Below are 16,773 nucleotides of genomic sequence, written 5' to 3'. Positions count from 1 at the left end.
TTGTCATTTTGACATATTTTCCATACTGAAACTGTCAATGTGCCAATCTTATTCTTCAGTTAAAAGTTATCCGACGATTGAAAAATCAGCCCTTAACCAATTTAGACGACGATATTTTGTTTTTGTTTTTATACAGTAGGTACCTATGCTTATGAGAGGTTTTACCAAGCATTTTTGTTGAATCAGCATAATAAAAAATGCATTATACATAGTTAATAAGGACATTTATTAATCACTTTCATCATCGGATTCCAAATTTTCGATGTTAAGAAAAGTTTCGTTGCCACTTTCATAAGCAGCGCTGTCATCATTCACATCATCTTCGCTGCTGTTATTATCGCCTAAGCAAATAACCAATTGTCTTGGTACAGGTCCATAAATATAATGGAAGGCTCATGAAGATTTGGTATTAGTTTTTCTTTAATCCACTTCGTGAAGTTATGCGCATTCATTTCTGAATGGTAGTCTTCCAAATTATTTCTGCCAGTGAATATGAGGAGGCAGTTTGGCACAAACCCCTTTTCGCTTCCAGCATGGACTATGATGTAACGCTTTCCTTTGAAAATGTCTTTTGTGATGCCTTTGATGTTTAGAGATTGCGAACATTTTGTGACCTGGTGGAAAAATAAATAGATTCTTGTTAGTGAAAATTTTATAAAATTATACATCTATACTCATATTATTAAGAAGAAAGATTTCATTTTTGGTTTGTTTGGATGGGGGTTTAAGGGTGTATAAGAGGGAGGGGGAGGGTGCAATTAAAATTATTTCATTATTACAATCTAAAAAAAACTGCTTAACATAGTCTATAATATTATATAGGTTACCTTGTATGAAGAATGAATATAGCTCACATCAAACAAAAAACATGCAAAAGATGAAAAATGTTATTAACCTACCTCTTTTTGTACCGTGTAAAAAATTATATTTTTTGGCGCAGAGCACAAATATTAAAATTATCCATTTCTTTCTTTGGTCGGCCTTGCCTGTGTTTCCCAGGAGTTCTAAATTTTCCATTATTCTGAAAACCTTCATTGACTATGCGCTTAACTGTACTCTCTGATTTTCCTGAAAAAAAAAAAAAAATTCAAAGTTTAAAGGGATGGAAAGAATAACTACAATACCTAACTAATATTATTTATTGTTAAAGATTTACCAACAAGATATCATTTCACATGCATTTAATAATAAGAGCTAAATCATAATCATAAAAAAATATTTCAACAAATTATTATTTTTGTAGACGGACAACTTGATGTGAAAGTGATGTCATACAGTTATCAATGGCCAAAGCGAACGGGTAATATAGATATGAAGCAATTAATTCAAATTCAAAATTCGTAGAAAACTTGACTGAATTAATATATCAAAAGAAATGGTCGTACTACAATATTACGTACTTACAATGAAAATTTAACCTAAAAATGTCCTATGTAAACAATGCCTGTTTTGGTCACCAAATCGCAAAGTGCAGTAAATTTGTTACTTTAGGTAGATTATAAACAAGCAGTAACACGATTACGTACCCGTCAAAGATGCTGTTCGCCCATAAAAAACATCAAAATCCCACAAAATTTGACCAGCTTGGTACTCCGCGGAACATTGCTGGAAAACTTTAAAAATCACTTTCCGCGTGGCACTCCAATTTACTTTACTCATTGTTTATACTTTTCTTCGTAGCTGAGTAATAATTTACAGGAGATTAGTCAAACAATAAAAACCACAAAATGAAAATCGTTCCACAAGTTGTTCTCGATGACAGCTGATGTACATATAGTTCCAAAATACTGGACTGTCCTGTCGATGACATTGACAGTGGAGCGCCACCGTCAATACCGGATCGCTGGTTCAGATTTTTGCCATGTTGGAAACCATATAGTTGAACGATGGTAGCGCCCCCCTGTCATTGAGTTTGGTGGGACAGTTCAGCGTGGGTCATCTATATGTTTGGTGATCTTTGGTGTTGCCAGACACATGAATAATGTTAGTTCCTCAAACATTCATGTCACGACTTTATAGACAGACTGTATCTGTGGCATTGATGCACAAACTGCGGCTCGCGGCAAAGAGCATAAAAGAGTAAGAGACGGCACTCCATAGATATTTTTTGAGCTCACGCGCACATATGCATTTTAGAAAACGACCCGCAAATCTTTACCAACCGCACAAACTACAGGCGGAGCTACCAACATAATGCCTTATTTTCTGACAGTATTAGTGACGTTCGTAATAACTTATCGATTATCGATACTTTGCTAGGGTTGTAATTGCATATCGATATCTAGTATAGGAACCTTCAATATTTTAATGATTACTATTTTTATTTTATACTATGTGTAAGTAAAACGAAGTTTTGTAACGTAAATTATTTATTTCGAAATAAAATAGGTATATTACAATAAGTATTGAACATGACATAGCAGTTGTAGGCATGAGGAATTATTGAAAATTATAACAAAGTACAGAAATGATAATTTTATAAACTTTTATTTTCACAACTTTTTCTAAGAAAAAATAGGATTTTTATTTATAAACATCTTTAATTTTCTTATCAGCTGATCGAACCTCAGCCTCAAGATTACTTTTCAATGCTTTGTTGCTATGCTTTTTTACTTTTGTCAGCAAAATTGTTTTCACTTTTTATGAAGCTGTCATTAATGATTTTACAACTTTTTCTTAGAAAAAGGTAACTTAATATTTTAAACATCTTATCATAAATTTCTTTATTATGTTGTTGACATTTAAACCAACTAAAATTACAATTTGTACTCAACATTAAGAAAATGAATTTTCCAACATTTTCCATATATATCTGGTCGCCAATATGGTCATGATAAAATTGTTTAGCTTCATTTACGGTGGTACATAATTGAATTGTTGGATAAACGAGACTTTTTTTATCATGCCACCATTCGCGAAGAGATATATATGCATACAAATCATTGTCAACAGGAGTTTTCACGCTCAAACACTCTTCACAAATTAAACAAGAACTGTTCTGTAATAGTTTGGCAGCTAAATACCCGCTTACATATACTACTGGTTGGTTTTCAAGGCTACACAAATTTTCAATGAGCTGTTCTAAGTTTTCAGGGTCCGGGATAGACAACACAGGATAAAATTCAGTGTCTGTGGAATCTTGAACATTAATTTTTATTTCTGTTGTTTTTAAATTAGTTTTTAAAATGTCTTTATATTCCAGCATATGTTTATTGTTGTCTGCTTCACAATTAGCACTTCTGCTATGAGGCACTTTCAGCCCAATAACCATGCTTGTTTTAAGCGCTGCAGTAAAGTGCGTGATAGTGGGATTTCTATTGGTTACACTGTGTTGCCTAATGATTCCAAATAAGTTTTCCAGAGAGTCTTGGTTAAACTGTCTAAGGTTCATATATTTAAACCCTTCATTCTTTAACTTTTCCCAAATATCGTTTAAGGATTTGATAGATATTTGATATCCCTTTACGCATTTAACATTTTTTAGTATCGTGTTTTCTGCTGTTATAAATTTTATGGTTTTTAACTTATCAGTATAAAAGGTCCAAGACTCAATGTGATTACTTGATGTGGAAACATTTTCCCGGATCCCTTTCTTTACGTCATTTAAAGATGATGGACCATTTGTACAATCAAATAGTTTATCTAACTGTTCAATCACAAATGCTGTATCATTGCAATCAGAAACTTCTTTCCATGCCATCATTTTTAAAATAGCTGCCACGGTATTACTCAGAGCATGCGCAGCATACTTCACCCTCATCTTAGTTTTGAATGTTGGATTTACAATGGTACTATTCAGTTTTTTAAAATTTAAAAAATTTCTGTTGTGTTCTTCTGCAACTACCAAATGCCTCCATTGTGCAATTTTTCCATCGAAAGACATATTTCCACTTTTAAAGAAATTGTTTCGTAATGATTTGAACAAGTGAGGGATGTCATAGATTATAAAAATTTTGTCATTATTTACAGAGAAAAAGTTGCTATCTATGCCTTGTCCACAGTTTCTTTTTAACATGTTAAGAGCTCCTATATTTGTAGATCCCTGATCACAAACTGTTGTTAGAACCATAAATCCGATTTCTTTTAATTTTTTGATGATGTCCGATATAATTTTTGCCAGTTTTGCTGTTGATATTGTGCCTTCCACAAAATAGTGCGCAATATATTGTTTGTATTTATGTTTAGCACCCTGTATCATAAACACTAACGCATGGTCTGCAATTTTCTTTTCTCGTCCCATGTTCTCGCCCTCTCCATAATCCACGTAGCCATCCACTTTATCAGCAATTTCGTTATAAATTATCCGTTTCTTTAACGCCATCTCGTCAAATATTAACGAGCAATATTTATTTTCCTTTGGCATACTTGATGCTTTTGCCTCTAACATATCAATTATATTTTTATTTATACTAGGCTCCATTGGTATATTTTTTAAAATCCTTTGGAGCGTTTTAGTGCTTGGTAGCGTAAACAGCTTTTGCATATAGCGGTATGCTTTAGGGGACCGTTTAAATATAGCCAAAGCATATATTTTGTTGGCTAAAGTCCACCTTTTTCCTTGTGACTTTTTTTTGTTATTCTGCACTACATCCTTTACTAACGATGTCAGCACTTCCGAATCTAACTTGTCTAAATTCACTCTTGACTTCGCTATATTCCTTATTGTTTTTTTTGCATTTTGTAACTGTCGCCAAAGCCTCTTCTCTTTAATTGTAAATGTTGATGAAGTGTCTGTAATAAAAACATTTCCATTAGTAAAAAAAACAACATTAAAGCAAATTGAATTGAATATTGGTTAATTAATCAGCAATTTTACTTAGTTTTTTAAATTAGGTATGTTTTATCTTACCTTTCATTTCAATGTTTTTCTTAGGTCTTTTATAACTGTGGACTAATATTTCTGCCTGTGCATCTTGATGGCAAATGTTTTTATCATCTGAAATATTATAAATATGCAAATTAGTTTAAAATTTATTTTGTTGTTTTATGAAACATATTATTTCCAAATCAATCAATCATTATCAAGTTTTTAAAAAATGCAAAGACAGGATAATGATAGCTCTTCTCATAAAATATGAAGCGTGGGCCCACCTTCAATAACAATGACATAATATTAAATTAAAGGCATTTAGAGGTTTTAATGTTCTGCATTCTGGATGCGGTCTGCGGGTATGTCAAGACAATCTGTAAGTGGTCGTGATATGGCAATCAGTCACGTGTGCTTTGCGTTCTTTGTTCGTATCCGCACGGTCAAATCGCATTAATATAAAATGTAGGGCAGGTGACCCGGTTTTGGCCATTTTAAGAATTTTTTAGACTTTGAGGCTATATCATTTTACAGTTTTTGTTGTCACGGACTTATTTCTTGTAATAAGTGATTAAATATATTTAGATCTAGCCTAAGGATACATTTTTTTTCATAATGATTCAATGGAAAAATAATCCTGTAGAAAAGAAAAAGAAATGGGAATTTGTGCCATTTTTGGCCAGCTTTACCCCATTTCTGGCCACAGTCATGTGCCAGTTCTGGCCATCAAAATTCATCAAAAAAAAACAAAAACTACCCGACGGATTTTAACGAAACTTGGTACAATTATTTTCATACTCCTGGGCAGGTTATAGTATACTTAGGAATTCCCACGGGAACGGGAATTAGCGGGAAAATCCTTTTGTATGAAAAATCTAAACTGCTTAAGTTAGATGCTTCAAATTTGGTATGTAGGTACCTTAGTAAACTTAAAGCTTAGTTACAACAAGGAATTCCCGAAATTCCCACAGGAACGGAAATTCGCGGGAAAATCCTTTTGTATGAAAAATCTAAACTGCTTAAGTTAGACGCTTGAAATTTTGCCTTACCTTAGTAAACTTAAAGCTTAGTTACAACAGGATATTGCAAAATTCCAACGGGAACGGGAGTTAGCGGGAAAAAACATTTGTACGAAAAAATCTAAACCGCGTAAGATAGATGAAGGGGGTAAAACGGGATCCACGCGTACGAAGTCGTGGGCGGCCGCTAGTATGAAATATAATATCTCAGCTTGAATTGAAATTACAATTAAGGAGATCAACATTAACCTATAGTATAAGTTTATGCGGTTAGTACTGGAACAATTTTCTTTTCACAACACCGATGTTTTTAGTATTTGGTTTCGATGGAGGCATTATAATCGTAACTCTGAAAATGAACCGATTACTTATATCAAAATAGCTAAGTAATTAAATTGAAAAATCACGATAAAAACTAAATGGCCAAAAGTGGGTTTCTTCGTGCACCACTTTTGGCCAGTCATGTGGCCAAAGATGGGAAAATTCATTCATTCTGGCTCCATTAGTGGCCACCTCTCATAAACCCACTTAATAAACAAATAGCGATAAAATATCATTAGTACCACTTAGACAGTGTATTCTTTATTAAGGATTAACATAAACATTTAAAAAAATAAGAAGGATTTAGAAAATAATGATTGTTTACTCACCCGCTCGCCTTAGCCTTTTTGCTAAGACTTAAAACAATTAACGCTTCTCAAAAAGTAATGACATGTTGGATTGAAGTGAAGCTTGACACATCAAAGCTGTTAACGCTATCAGTGTTGCTAATATTAGATATTTTTATTCCCGTAAACCATAGAGTAATATATTAGTCTTTGCCTTAGTTATAACGATTTGAAGTTCTAAATGGCCACAAAGGGGTCGGTGGCCACAACCGGGTCACTTGCCCTACAGAAACCTAGAATGTTGTACATATAAGTTCATTTTGACCTGACTGCAGACTGCAGAACGCATCCAGGGTGGCATTCTTTAGTTTGAGGGAAGGCATATTTTAGAAGGTAAATAATTAGTTTGTACACTTACCATGAGTAATGGGTTTATAGGTCATATGTTCTGGTGCATTGGAAGTAGAAGGAAGAGGTTCAAAAGTTGTTTTCGCAGAAATACCAGAATCTGGTATATCCACAGCTCCCAAACATGTTGAATTTAGTTGTTTGGTTGTAGTTGTAAGGGGAACTGAAAGCAGATAATGAAATGTGAATTGGGTAATAAAATGTCATGTTCTTACCCAACTTTAGGGTACAATCAGTCTAGTACATGTCTTGCTCACATTAAAAATTACTAGCTTATAAATATTATTAAACTAGCTGACCTGGCTAATTAATGTAGATTGCCTAAAATTTTTCAAATTGGTCCGGTACTTTTTTTGAAGAATTTGTATTACACAAATTACTAAAGTCCCTCTAACTCAACACACATTCTAAGCTAAATTGTGTTACGAGTGGGTTTACTACAATATTCAAGCTGTGGGGTTCTAACCCGCACTTTAGGCTATCTTGGCTTCGAGTTACGGAGCCGATCAAATACAAACAAACAATTAAATATTTCCTTTTTATATTATTAGTATAATTTTAGATAAACATACCTCGTTCAACTGGATTTGACTTCTTTGGAATGCAATATGAATGATCATAAAGAACTGTAACAAAGTATAGATATAATTAATAATTGAAATTATATATTATTTATTGATAAGCATACAACACATGTTTGTGGTTACAAAGAAAGAACCTTGTTAAATTGCATTCGGTTGGTTTGTTTTGGAAACCAAAGAAAATTAATTAAGACATCTAAATAATTCAGAAAAATTGATAGATAGTAAATTAAATTTTAAAAAAATAATTGAAGTCATCATCATACCTGTCTTGAGGTTTTCTTTATTGGAGTCTTTTACATGAAGAGGAAACTCTGTCAAAACTTCATCTGGCAAGATGGGATTGCTCAATTCCAGTGTTGGAATAGCTGAGTTCTTCAGCCGAGTTCCTTTGGCATTGAAGGATTCAGGAGTGAAGTGCCCACCACAAACAAACTTCAGTTGGTGTAACTTTTCAATAGGTACATATGCTAAGTCTTCTATGCCAGCATTTTTAACCCACATTCGACAACTGAAATAAGAAATACCTATTAGAAAAGAAAAAGAATAACAAACTGAAATTTATTCATCAACTAATTTCTTTTAGTATTGTTATGCAATTCATTTACAGAGTACGAAACAAAATACTGAAATTAAAAATTGGTTATGGTTATTTACTGTATGATTAAAAATATTAATCCCAGCCTTTAAGTTTACACAATCAGTAAAATTATCTTGTAATAAATGAGTGTTATTAGAAACTTGCCGGTCAGAATCCAGAGGAAACCTACTCAAAAGTAAGGGTGATCCACCACGACTTCGCCTCTTATTACAAATAACGCACTTCTTGTTGTTTCTACTCTCCATCATCAGTAGAAGCCTAAAATGAAATAGGTATTAATTAAACAAAGCCTATAATTTCTCTCCAACCAGTGTCAATGCCCTGGTTCATGCATTTACCAGTTTTGAAAGTACATTTACATTTTCATCACATAGGGTTGTTTTTAATGAATAATAGATTTGTAATAGATCTAATATTTCAAGTAAGTAGATAACATACCCATTAAACAGAAAAGTAAATAAGAGTTTAAACTTCTGTAGAAGTTGAAACACAGCTTATTTAAAAGAGTCTCTATCTCACAAAAAACATAACACTGAACAGCAAACTTTATCACGCCCGATACGGAGGAACTTAATCAACTCAACGTAAACGACAGAAAAGTTTATTTACAGTAATATTGCACCAAATCTGAGAAAATAACTTCACACGAATCAATTCGCCGGTTAAAAACTCAAACTCAATTGACAGACATTTTTTTTCATTTGTCAAACTAACAATACTACCAACATAAGGACACTAACAATTATTTTTAGTATGGTGGTATTGATCCGCGGGTTCCCCTGCTATAGTGAAATCAATCCAAAATGCACTTTATTGCTTAAGGGATAAGGTTGTATATCAATTGCTACATATAGAGACTAGTTTTTGTATGAGAAGTGTCTACCCACTGGTAAGAGACGGCACTCCATAGATATTTTTTGAGCTCACGCACACATATGCATTTTAGAGAACGACCCGCAAATCTTTACCAACCGCACAAACTACGGGCGGAGCTACCAACATAATGCCTTATTTTCTGACAGTATTAGTGACGTTCGTAATAACTTATCGATTATCGATACTTTGCTAGGGTTGTAATTGCATATCGATATCTAGTATAGGAACCTTCAATATTTTAATGATTACTATTTTTATTTTAAACTATGTGTAAGTAAAACGAAGTTTTGTAACGTAAATTATTTATTTCGAAATAAAATAGGTATATTACAATAAGTATTGAACATGACATAGCAGTTGTAGGCATGAGGAATTATTGAAAATTATAACAAAGTACAGAAATGATAATTTTGTAAACTTTTATTTTCACAACTTTTTCTAAGAAAAAATAGGATTTTTATTTATAAACATCTTTAATTTTCTTATCAGCTGATCGAACCTCAGCATCAAGATTACTTTTCAATGCTTTGTTGCTGTGCTTTTTTACTTTTGTCAGCAAAATTGTTTTCACTTTTTATGAAGCTGTCATTAATGATTTTACAACTTTTTCTTAGAAAAAGGTAACTTAATATTTTAAACATCTTATCATAAATTTCTTTATTATGTTGTTGACATTTAAAAACCAACTAAAATTACAATTTGTACTCAACATTAAGAAAATGAATTTTCCAACATTTTCCATATATATCTGGTCGGCAATATGGTCATGATAAAATTGTTTAGCTTCATTTACGGTGGTACATAATTGAATTGTTGGATAAACGAGACTTTTTTTATCATGCCACCATTCGCGAAGAGATATATATGCATACAAATCATTGTCAACAGGAGTTTTCACGCTCAAACACTCTTCACAAATTAAACAAGAACTGTTCTGTAATAGTTTGGCAGCTAAATACCCGCTTACATATACTACTGGTTGGTTTTCAAGGCTACACAAATTTTCAATGGGCTGTTCTAAGTTTTCAGGGTCCGGGATAGACAACACAGGATAAAATTCAGTGTCTGTGGAATCTTGAACATTAATTTTTATTTCTGTTGTTTTTAAATTAGTTTTTAAAATGTCTTTATATTCCAGCATATGTTTATTGTTGTCTGCTTCACAATTAGCACTTCTGCTATGAGGCACTTTCAGCCCAGTAACCATGCTTGTTTTAAGCGCTGCAGTAAAGTGCGTGATAGTGGGATTTCTATTGGTTACACTGTGTTGCCTAATGATTCCAAATAAGTTTTCCAGAGAGTCTTGGTTAAACTGTCTAAGGTTCATATATTTAAACCCTTCATTCTTTAACTTTTCCCAAATATCGTTTAAGGATTTGATAGATATTTGATATCCCTTTACGCATTTAACATTTTTTAGTATCGTGTTTTCTGCTGTTATAAATTTTATGGTTTTTAACTTATCAGTATAAAAGGTCCAAGACTCAATGTGATTACTTGATGTGGAAACATTTTCCCGGATCCCTTTCTTTACGTCATTTAAAGATGATGGACCATTTGTACAATCAAATAGTTTATCTAACTGTTCAATCACAAATGCTGTATCATTGCAATCAGAAACTTCTTTCCATGCCATCATTTTTAAAATAGCTGCCACGGTATTACTCAGAGCATGCGCAGCATACTTCACCCTCATCTTAGTTTTGAATGTTGGATTTACAATGGTACTATTCAGTTTTTTAAAATTTAAAAAATTTCTGTTGTGTTCTTCTGCAACTACCAAATGCCTCCATTGTGCAATTTTTCCATCGAAAGACATATTTCCACTTTTAAAGAAATTGTTTCGTAATGATTTGAACAAGTGAGGGATGTCATAGATTATAAAAATTTTGTCATTATTTACAGAGAAAAAGTTGCTATCTATGCCTTGTCCACAGTTTCTTTTTAACATGTTAAGAGCTCCTATATTTGTAGATCCCTGATCACAAACTGTTGTTAGAACCATAAATCCGATTTCTTTTAATTTTTTGATGATGTCCGATATAATTTTTGCCAGTTTTGCTGTTGATATTGTGCCTTCCACAAAATAGTGCGCAATATATTGTTTGTATTTATGTTTAGCACCCTGTATCATAAACACTAACGCATGGTCTGCAATTTTCTTTTCTCGTCCCATGTTCTCGCCCTCTCCATAATCCACGTAGCCATCCACTTTATCAGCAATTTCGTTATAAATTATCCGTTTCTTTAACGCCATCTCGTCAAATATTAACGAGCAATATTTATTTTCCTTTGGCATACTTGATGCTTTTGCCTCTAACATATCAATTATATTTTTATTTATACCAGGCTCCATTGGTATATTTTTTAAAATCCTTTGGAGCGTTTTAGTGCTTGGTAGCGTAAACAGCTTTTGCATATAGCGGTATGCTTTAGGGGACCGTTTAAATATAGCCAAAGCATATATTTTGTTGGCTAAAGTCCACCTTTTTCCTTGTGACTTTTTTTTGTTATTCTGCACTACATCCTTTACTAACGATGTCAGCACTTCCGAATCTAACTTGTCTAAATTCACTCTTGACTTCGCTATATTCCTTATTGTTTTTTTTGCATTTTGTAACTGTCGCCAAAGCCTCTTCTCTTTAATTGTAAATGTTGATGAAGTGTCTGTAATAAAAACATTTCCATTAGTAAAAAAAACAACATTAAAGCAAATTGAATTGAATATTGGTTAATTAATCAGCAATTTTACTTAGTTTTTTAAATTAGGTATGTTTTATCTTACCTTTCATTTCAATGTTTTTCTTAGGTCTTTTATAACTGTGGACTAATATTTCTGCCTGTGCATTTTGATGGCAAATGTTTTTATCATCTGAAATATTATAAATATGCAAATAAGTTTAAAATTTATTTTGTTGTTTTATGAAACATATTATTTCCAAATCAATCAATCATTATCAAGTTTTAAAAAAATGCAAAGACAGGATAATGATAGCTCTTCTCATAAAATATGAAGCGTGGGCCCACCTTCAATAACAATGACATAATATTAAATTAAAGGCATTTAGAGGTTTTAATGTTCTGCATTCTGGATGCGGTCTGCGGGTATGTCAAGACAATCTGTAAGTGGTCGTGATAAGGCAATCAGTCACGTGTGCTTTGCGTTCTTTGTTCGTATCCGCACGGTCAAATCGCATTAATATAAAATGTACAGAAACCTAGAATGTTGTACATATAAGTTCATTTTGACCTGACTGCAGACTGCAGAACGCATCCAGGGTGGCATTCTTTAGTTTGAGGGAAGGCATATTTTAGAAGGTAAATAATTAGTTTGTACACTTACCATGAGTAATGGGTTTATAGGTCATATGTTCTGGTGCATTGGAAGTAGAAGGAAGAGGTTCAAAAGTTGTTTTCGCAGAAATACCAGAATCTGGTATATCCACAGCTCCCAAACATGTTGAATTTAGTTGTTTGGTTGTAGTTGTAAGGGGAACTGAAAGCAGATAATGAAATGTGAATTGGGTAATAAAATGTCATGTTCTTACCCAACTTTAGGGTACAATCAGTCTAGTACATGTCTTGCTCACATTAAAAATTACTAGCTTATAAATATTATTAAACTAGCTGACCTGGCTAATTAATGTAGATTGCCTAAAATTTTTCAAATTGGTCCGGTACTTTTTTTGAAGAATTTGTATTACACAAATTACTAAAGTCCCTCTAACTCAACACACATTCTAAGCTAAATTGTGTTACGAGTGGGTTTACTACAATATTCAAGCTGTGGGGTTCTAACCCGCACTTTAGGCTATCTTGGCTTCGAGTTACGGAGCCGATCAAATACAAACAAACAATTAAATATTTCCTTTTTATATTATTAGTATAATTTTAGATAAACATACCTCGTTCAACTGGATTTGACTTCTTTGGAATGCAATATGAATGATCATAAAGAACTGTAACAAAGTATAGATATAATGAATAATTGAAATTATATATTATTTATTGATAAGCATACAACACATGTTTGTGGTTACAAAGAAAGAACCTTGTTAAATTGCAATCGGTTGGTTTGTTTTGGAAACCAAAGAAAATTAATTAAGACATCTAAATAATTCAGAAAAATTGATAGATAGTAAATTAAATTTAAAAAAAATATTGAAGTCATCATCATACCTGTCTTGAGGTTTTCTTTATTGGAGTCTTTTACATGAAGAGGAAACTCTGTCAAAACTTCATCTGGCAAGATGGGATTGCTCAATTCCAGTGTTGGAATAGCTGAGTTCTTCAGCCGAGTTCCTTTGGCATTGAAGGATTCAGGAGTGAAGTGCCCACCACAAACAAACTTCAGTTGGTGTAACTTTTCAATAGGTACATATGCTAAGTCTTCTATGCCAGCATTTTTAACCCACATTCGACAACTGAAATAAGAAATACCTATTAGAAAAGAAAAAGAATAACAAACTGAAATTTATTCATCAACTAATTTCTTTTAGTATTGTTATGCAATTCATTTACAGAGTACGAAACAAAATACTGAAATTAAAAATTGGTTATGGTTATTTACTGTATGATTAAAAATATTAATCCCAGCCTTTAAGTTTACACAATCAGTAAAATTATCTTGTAATAAATGAGTGTTATTAGAAACTTACCGGTCAGAATCCAGAGGAAACCTACTCAAAAGTAAGGGTGATCCACCACGACTTCGCCTCTTATTACAAATAACGCACTTCTTGTTATTTCTACTCTCCATTATCAGTAGAAGCCTAAAATGAAATAGGTATTAATTAAACAAAGCCTATAATTTCTCTCCAACCAGTGCCAATGCCCTGGTTCATGCATTTACCAGTTTTGAAAGTACATTTACATTTTCATCACATAGGGTTGTTTTTAATGAAAAATAGATTTGTAATAGATCTAATATTTCAAGTAAGTAGATAACATACCCATTAAACAGAAAAGTAAATAAGAGTTTAAACTTCTGTAGAAGTTGAAACACAGCTTATTTAAAAGAGTCTCTATCTCACAAAAAACATAACACTGAACAGCAAACTTTATCACGCCCGATACGGAGGAACTTAATCAACTCAACGTAAACGACAGAAAAGTTTATTTACAGTAATATTGCACCAAATCTGAGAAAATAACTTCACACGAATCAATTCGCCGGTTTAAAACTCAAACTCAATTGACAGACATTTTTTTTCATTTGTCAAACTAACAATACTACCAACATAAGGACACTAACAATTATTTTTAGTATGGTGGTATTGATCCGCGGGTTCCCCTGCTATAGTGAAATCAATCCAAAATGCACTTTATTACTTAAGGGATAAGGTTGTATATCAATTGCTACATATAGAGACTAGTTTTTGTATGAGAAGTGTCTACCCACTGGCTCGCGGGCTTCACTTGCGGCATGCCAGGGACCTAATAAAAATAACGAAATAATAATCTGAAACTTTAGTCAGTCATTCTTATTTTCTGAGGCTCGCTTTTAGCTCATAATCTGCATCCCTGTGCTTCTGGGCACAGATTAGAGAGTAAGTATGCTTCTGGGATCTCAGTCTATTCAAAGTAGTTAAGCTAGTTAAGTGAGCAGACCTCCCACTAGATGGACCGACGATCTGTAGGCCTAAGATGAATAAGAATAAGAATAAGAAATTTATTCATAATGCGCGCCGTGATAACTTTTATCGACGTCAAAATGTATGGGAATAATCGATAAAATGGCGTGACAACCGCTTTTCGCGGCGCGCATCTTAGACCTACTGGTGAAGGTCGCGGGAAGAGCCTGGATGCGGGCAGCGCAGGACCGGTCGTTATGGAAATCCTTGGGGGAGACCCAATGGACGTCATTTGGCTGAAAGTGCTGAAACGAACGAAGGAAGCTCGTAGTGGTGAGCGGTGGCAAGCGTAATAGTCTCTATAATTGTTAGGAGTGTAAACGCCTTTTTTCTAGGGCATACATTTTGCTTAGAAATATTCCTAGAACCATTTTCCGTACCCGTCATAAGACAAGAGTGCACTCGAACGTTAGTTAAACAACAATAAATCTAGTTAATTTAGTAACGTTATCGTTACCTTTTTAATCTGTTGAGCAAGATTTTTGATAACGGCAACACTGGGCGATGCGTCATCTATCATTTTTAGACTAATAAGTAATCTGCCCCCCTAGACAAAACGCACTTTTTGATCGAATCGAAAATCGAATCCGTCAAAACTCCATACAAAAAAGGGCTTTTCGACTACTTTTCGACTGGTTTGCGATTATAATTTGCACTTTGTCTAGACCCACTGCCCCCCTAGACAAAACGCACTTTTTGATCGAATCGAAAATCGAATCCGTCAAAACTCCATACAAAAAAGGGCTTTTCGACTACTTTTCGACTGGTTTGCGATTATAATTTGCACTTTGTCTAGACCCACTGTGCTATCATCGACCAGCTGTCACTTCACTTGTCAAATTGCCGTCTGCAGCGAAGCTCTCTTTGCGACGGCTTATCCGTTTAATTATCGATTCTTATTAGAAAACCTGCTTATAATCATACAAAAACATGGGAGACTCCCTTGACGGGAGTGAAAATACGCCTGAGGCGGCAAACGTCGTGCTAGTCGACTTCCAAGACTTCGCAAACTACCTGCGCCGAGCTGCAACGGTACTTTTGCCCGAGGATGACATCGTTCCACCGGCGCTGAACGCAGCTCTTGACGACAAAGTGAACCAAGACTGCATTAGAAAGTTTGCCTCTGATCCGCAGGTGTCTTCATTGTATGTGCAGCGGTTCTCGTCAAAAGGTGATTTACGCTTTCTTGATACATTTGCATTCTGCTACCCACTATTTAACGAGCCCCAAAAAGTCAGGTGTGATGTCATAAATACAGGTGCGTGACAGCAATGCATAACGAAGAAGTGTATGAATCATTTTCTCCAATTAATTAATTGTTTAGTGCGGAATTTATAAATTAATCTACACAGAATCGTTAAAGATAACTTAAAAAACTGATTGGCTCAACTAATCATTTCCTTTTTATTGTAGCTGCAATCTCAAACACATAAAGAATGAACATACAACTTAAAAGTCTTAAAAGGCATAATATTTTATCCACTATCTTAGAGAATTTTTCTAACTAGATTACATTAATCACCCTCTGACCCCATTACCTATTTGAGACATAGTATTCACATATTTCTAAGTAAAGAACAGCACTACAGATAGCTGTTATTAATCTTATTGATCCATTTATTATAATTCTCCTTTAGAGGATGACAATGAACAGCCAACAGAAGGTGAAGAAGAGAAGGAAGCAGTCACCTATCAGATCAGCAATGAGGTTTGATTTTACATTTTAAAATACTAGCCCATTTGGTTCAGATAAAAAAATATTGATATTTCATCACAACTACAGTAATGCTTATCTAAATTTCTATTCAAATCATCTCAGATATAATCTTAACGGAATCATGCATGATATAATCTTAAAATGGTTGAATGTAAGAGGAACTGATTATCTGGAAAAATTACTATACAATTTTATATTTTCAACTAGGTGCACTTCACGTCTCCACGAGTGGCAGCATTTGTGTGCATCAAGCGCGGCCAAGTCATCGAGGCCGACAAATCTATCCACAGCCAGCTGCGACTCATCAACCTTTCCGATGGCTCTCCATACGAGACTCTCCATGCCTTTATTAGCAAGACCATGGCTCCTTTCTTCAAGAGCTATGTGAAAGAAAGCGGAAGGGCTGATAGGTTAGTTGAATTGTGCATATAATGTAAAAATATAAAATAACACCTGTAATACATCAAATAATGAGGAATTGGGACAGTTGCTGGAGTTATTAGAATTTGAGTCTGCACAACAA

At 33.7% G+C, this 16,773-nt stretch overlaps 2 protein-coding genes and 1 long non-coding RNA gene across 7 annotated transcripts in view; 1 reads left to right on the top strand and 2 right to left on the bottom strand.

The window, feature by feature from the left end:
• Positions 1 to 202: 202 nt before the first annotated feature.
• Positions 203 to 1,766, bottom strand: LOC135079121 (uncharacterized). The gene is made up of 3 exons (XR_010258738.1): positions 1,527 to 1,766; positions 900 to 1,068; positions 203 to 614 (listed from the first exon to the last, which is right to left on the bottom strand). It is a non-coding gene; the product is annotated as an uncharacterized LOC135079121 (long non-coding RNA).
• Positions 1,767 to 12,008: 10,242 nt separating this feature from the next.
• Positions 12,009 to 14,302, bottom strand: LOC135079120 (THAP domain-containing protein 5-like). The gene is made up of 4 exons (XM_063973716.1): positions 13,559 to 14,302; positions 13,080 to 13,324; positions 12,806 to 12,859; positions 12,009 to 12,396 (listed from the first exon to the last, which is right to left on the bottom strand). Exons 1-4 carry the CDS (start codon positions 13,657 to 13,659, stop codon positions 12,227 to 12,229), a joined length of 570 nt encoding a protein of 189 aa, XP_063829786.1. The 5' UTR covers positions 13,660 to 14,302; the 3' UTR covers positions 12,009 to 12,226.
• A 1,063-nt stretch (positions 14,303 to 15,365) lies between these two features.
• The window catches only part of LOC135079308 (dynein heavy chain, cytoplasmic), a 56,094-nt gene continuing 54,686 nt past the window's right edge, over positions 15,366 to 16,773 (top strand). For all 5 annotated transcript variants that reach the window (XM_063973940.1, XM_063973938.1, XM_063973937.1 and 2 more), the window contains exons 1-3: positions 15,366 to 15,704; positions 16,171 to 16,241; positions 16,458 to 16,660. In XM_063973940.1, the coding sequence (XP_063830010.1) occupies positions 15,464 to 15,704; positions 16,171 to 16,241; positions 16,458 to 16,660 (515 nt within the window). In that variant the 5' untranslated portion in view covers positions 15,366 to 15,463. The remainder of the gene's footprint in view (positions 15,705 to 16,170; positions 16,242 to 16,457; positions 16,661 to 16,773) is intronic.

This window comes from Ostrinia nubilalis, chromosome 16, assembly GCF_963855985.1.
Source record: "Ostrinia nubilalis chromosome 16, ilOstNubi1.1, whole genome shotgun sequence".
Classification (NCBI taxonomy): domain Eukaryota; kingdom Metazoa; phylum Arthropoda; class Insecta; order Lepidoptera; family Crambidae; genus Ostrinia; species Ostrinia nubilalis.
This window is presented reverse-complemented; position numbering and strand designations above follow the sequence as displayed.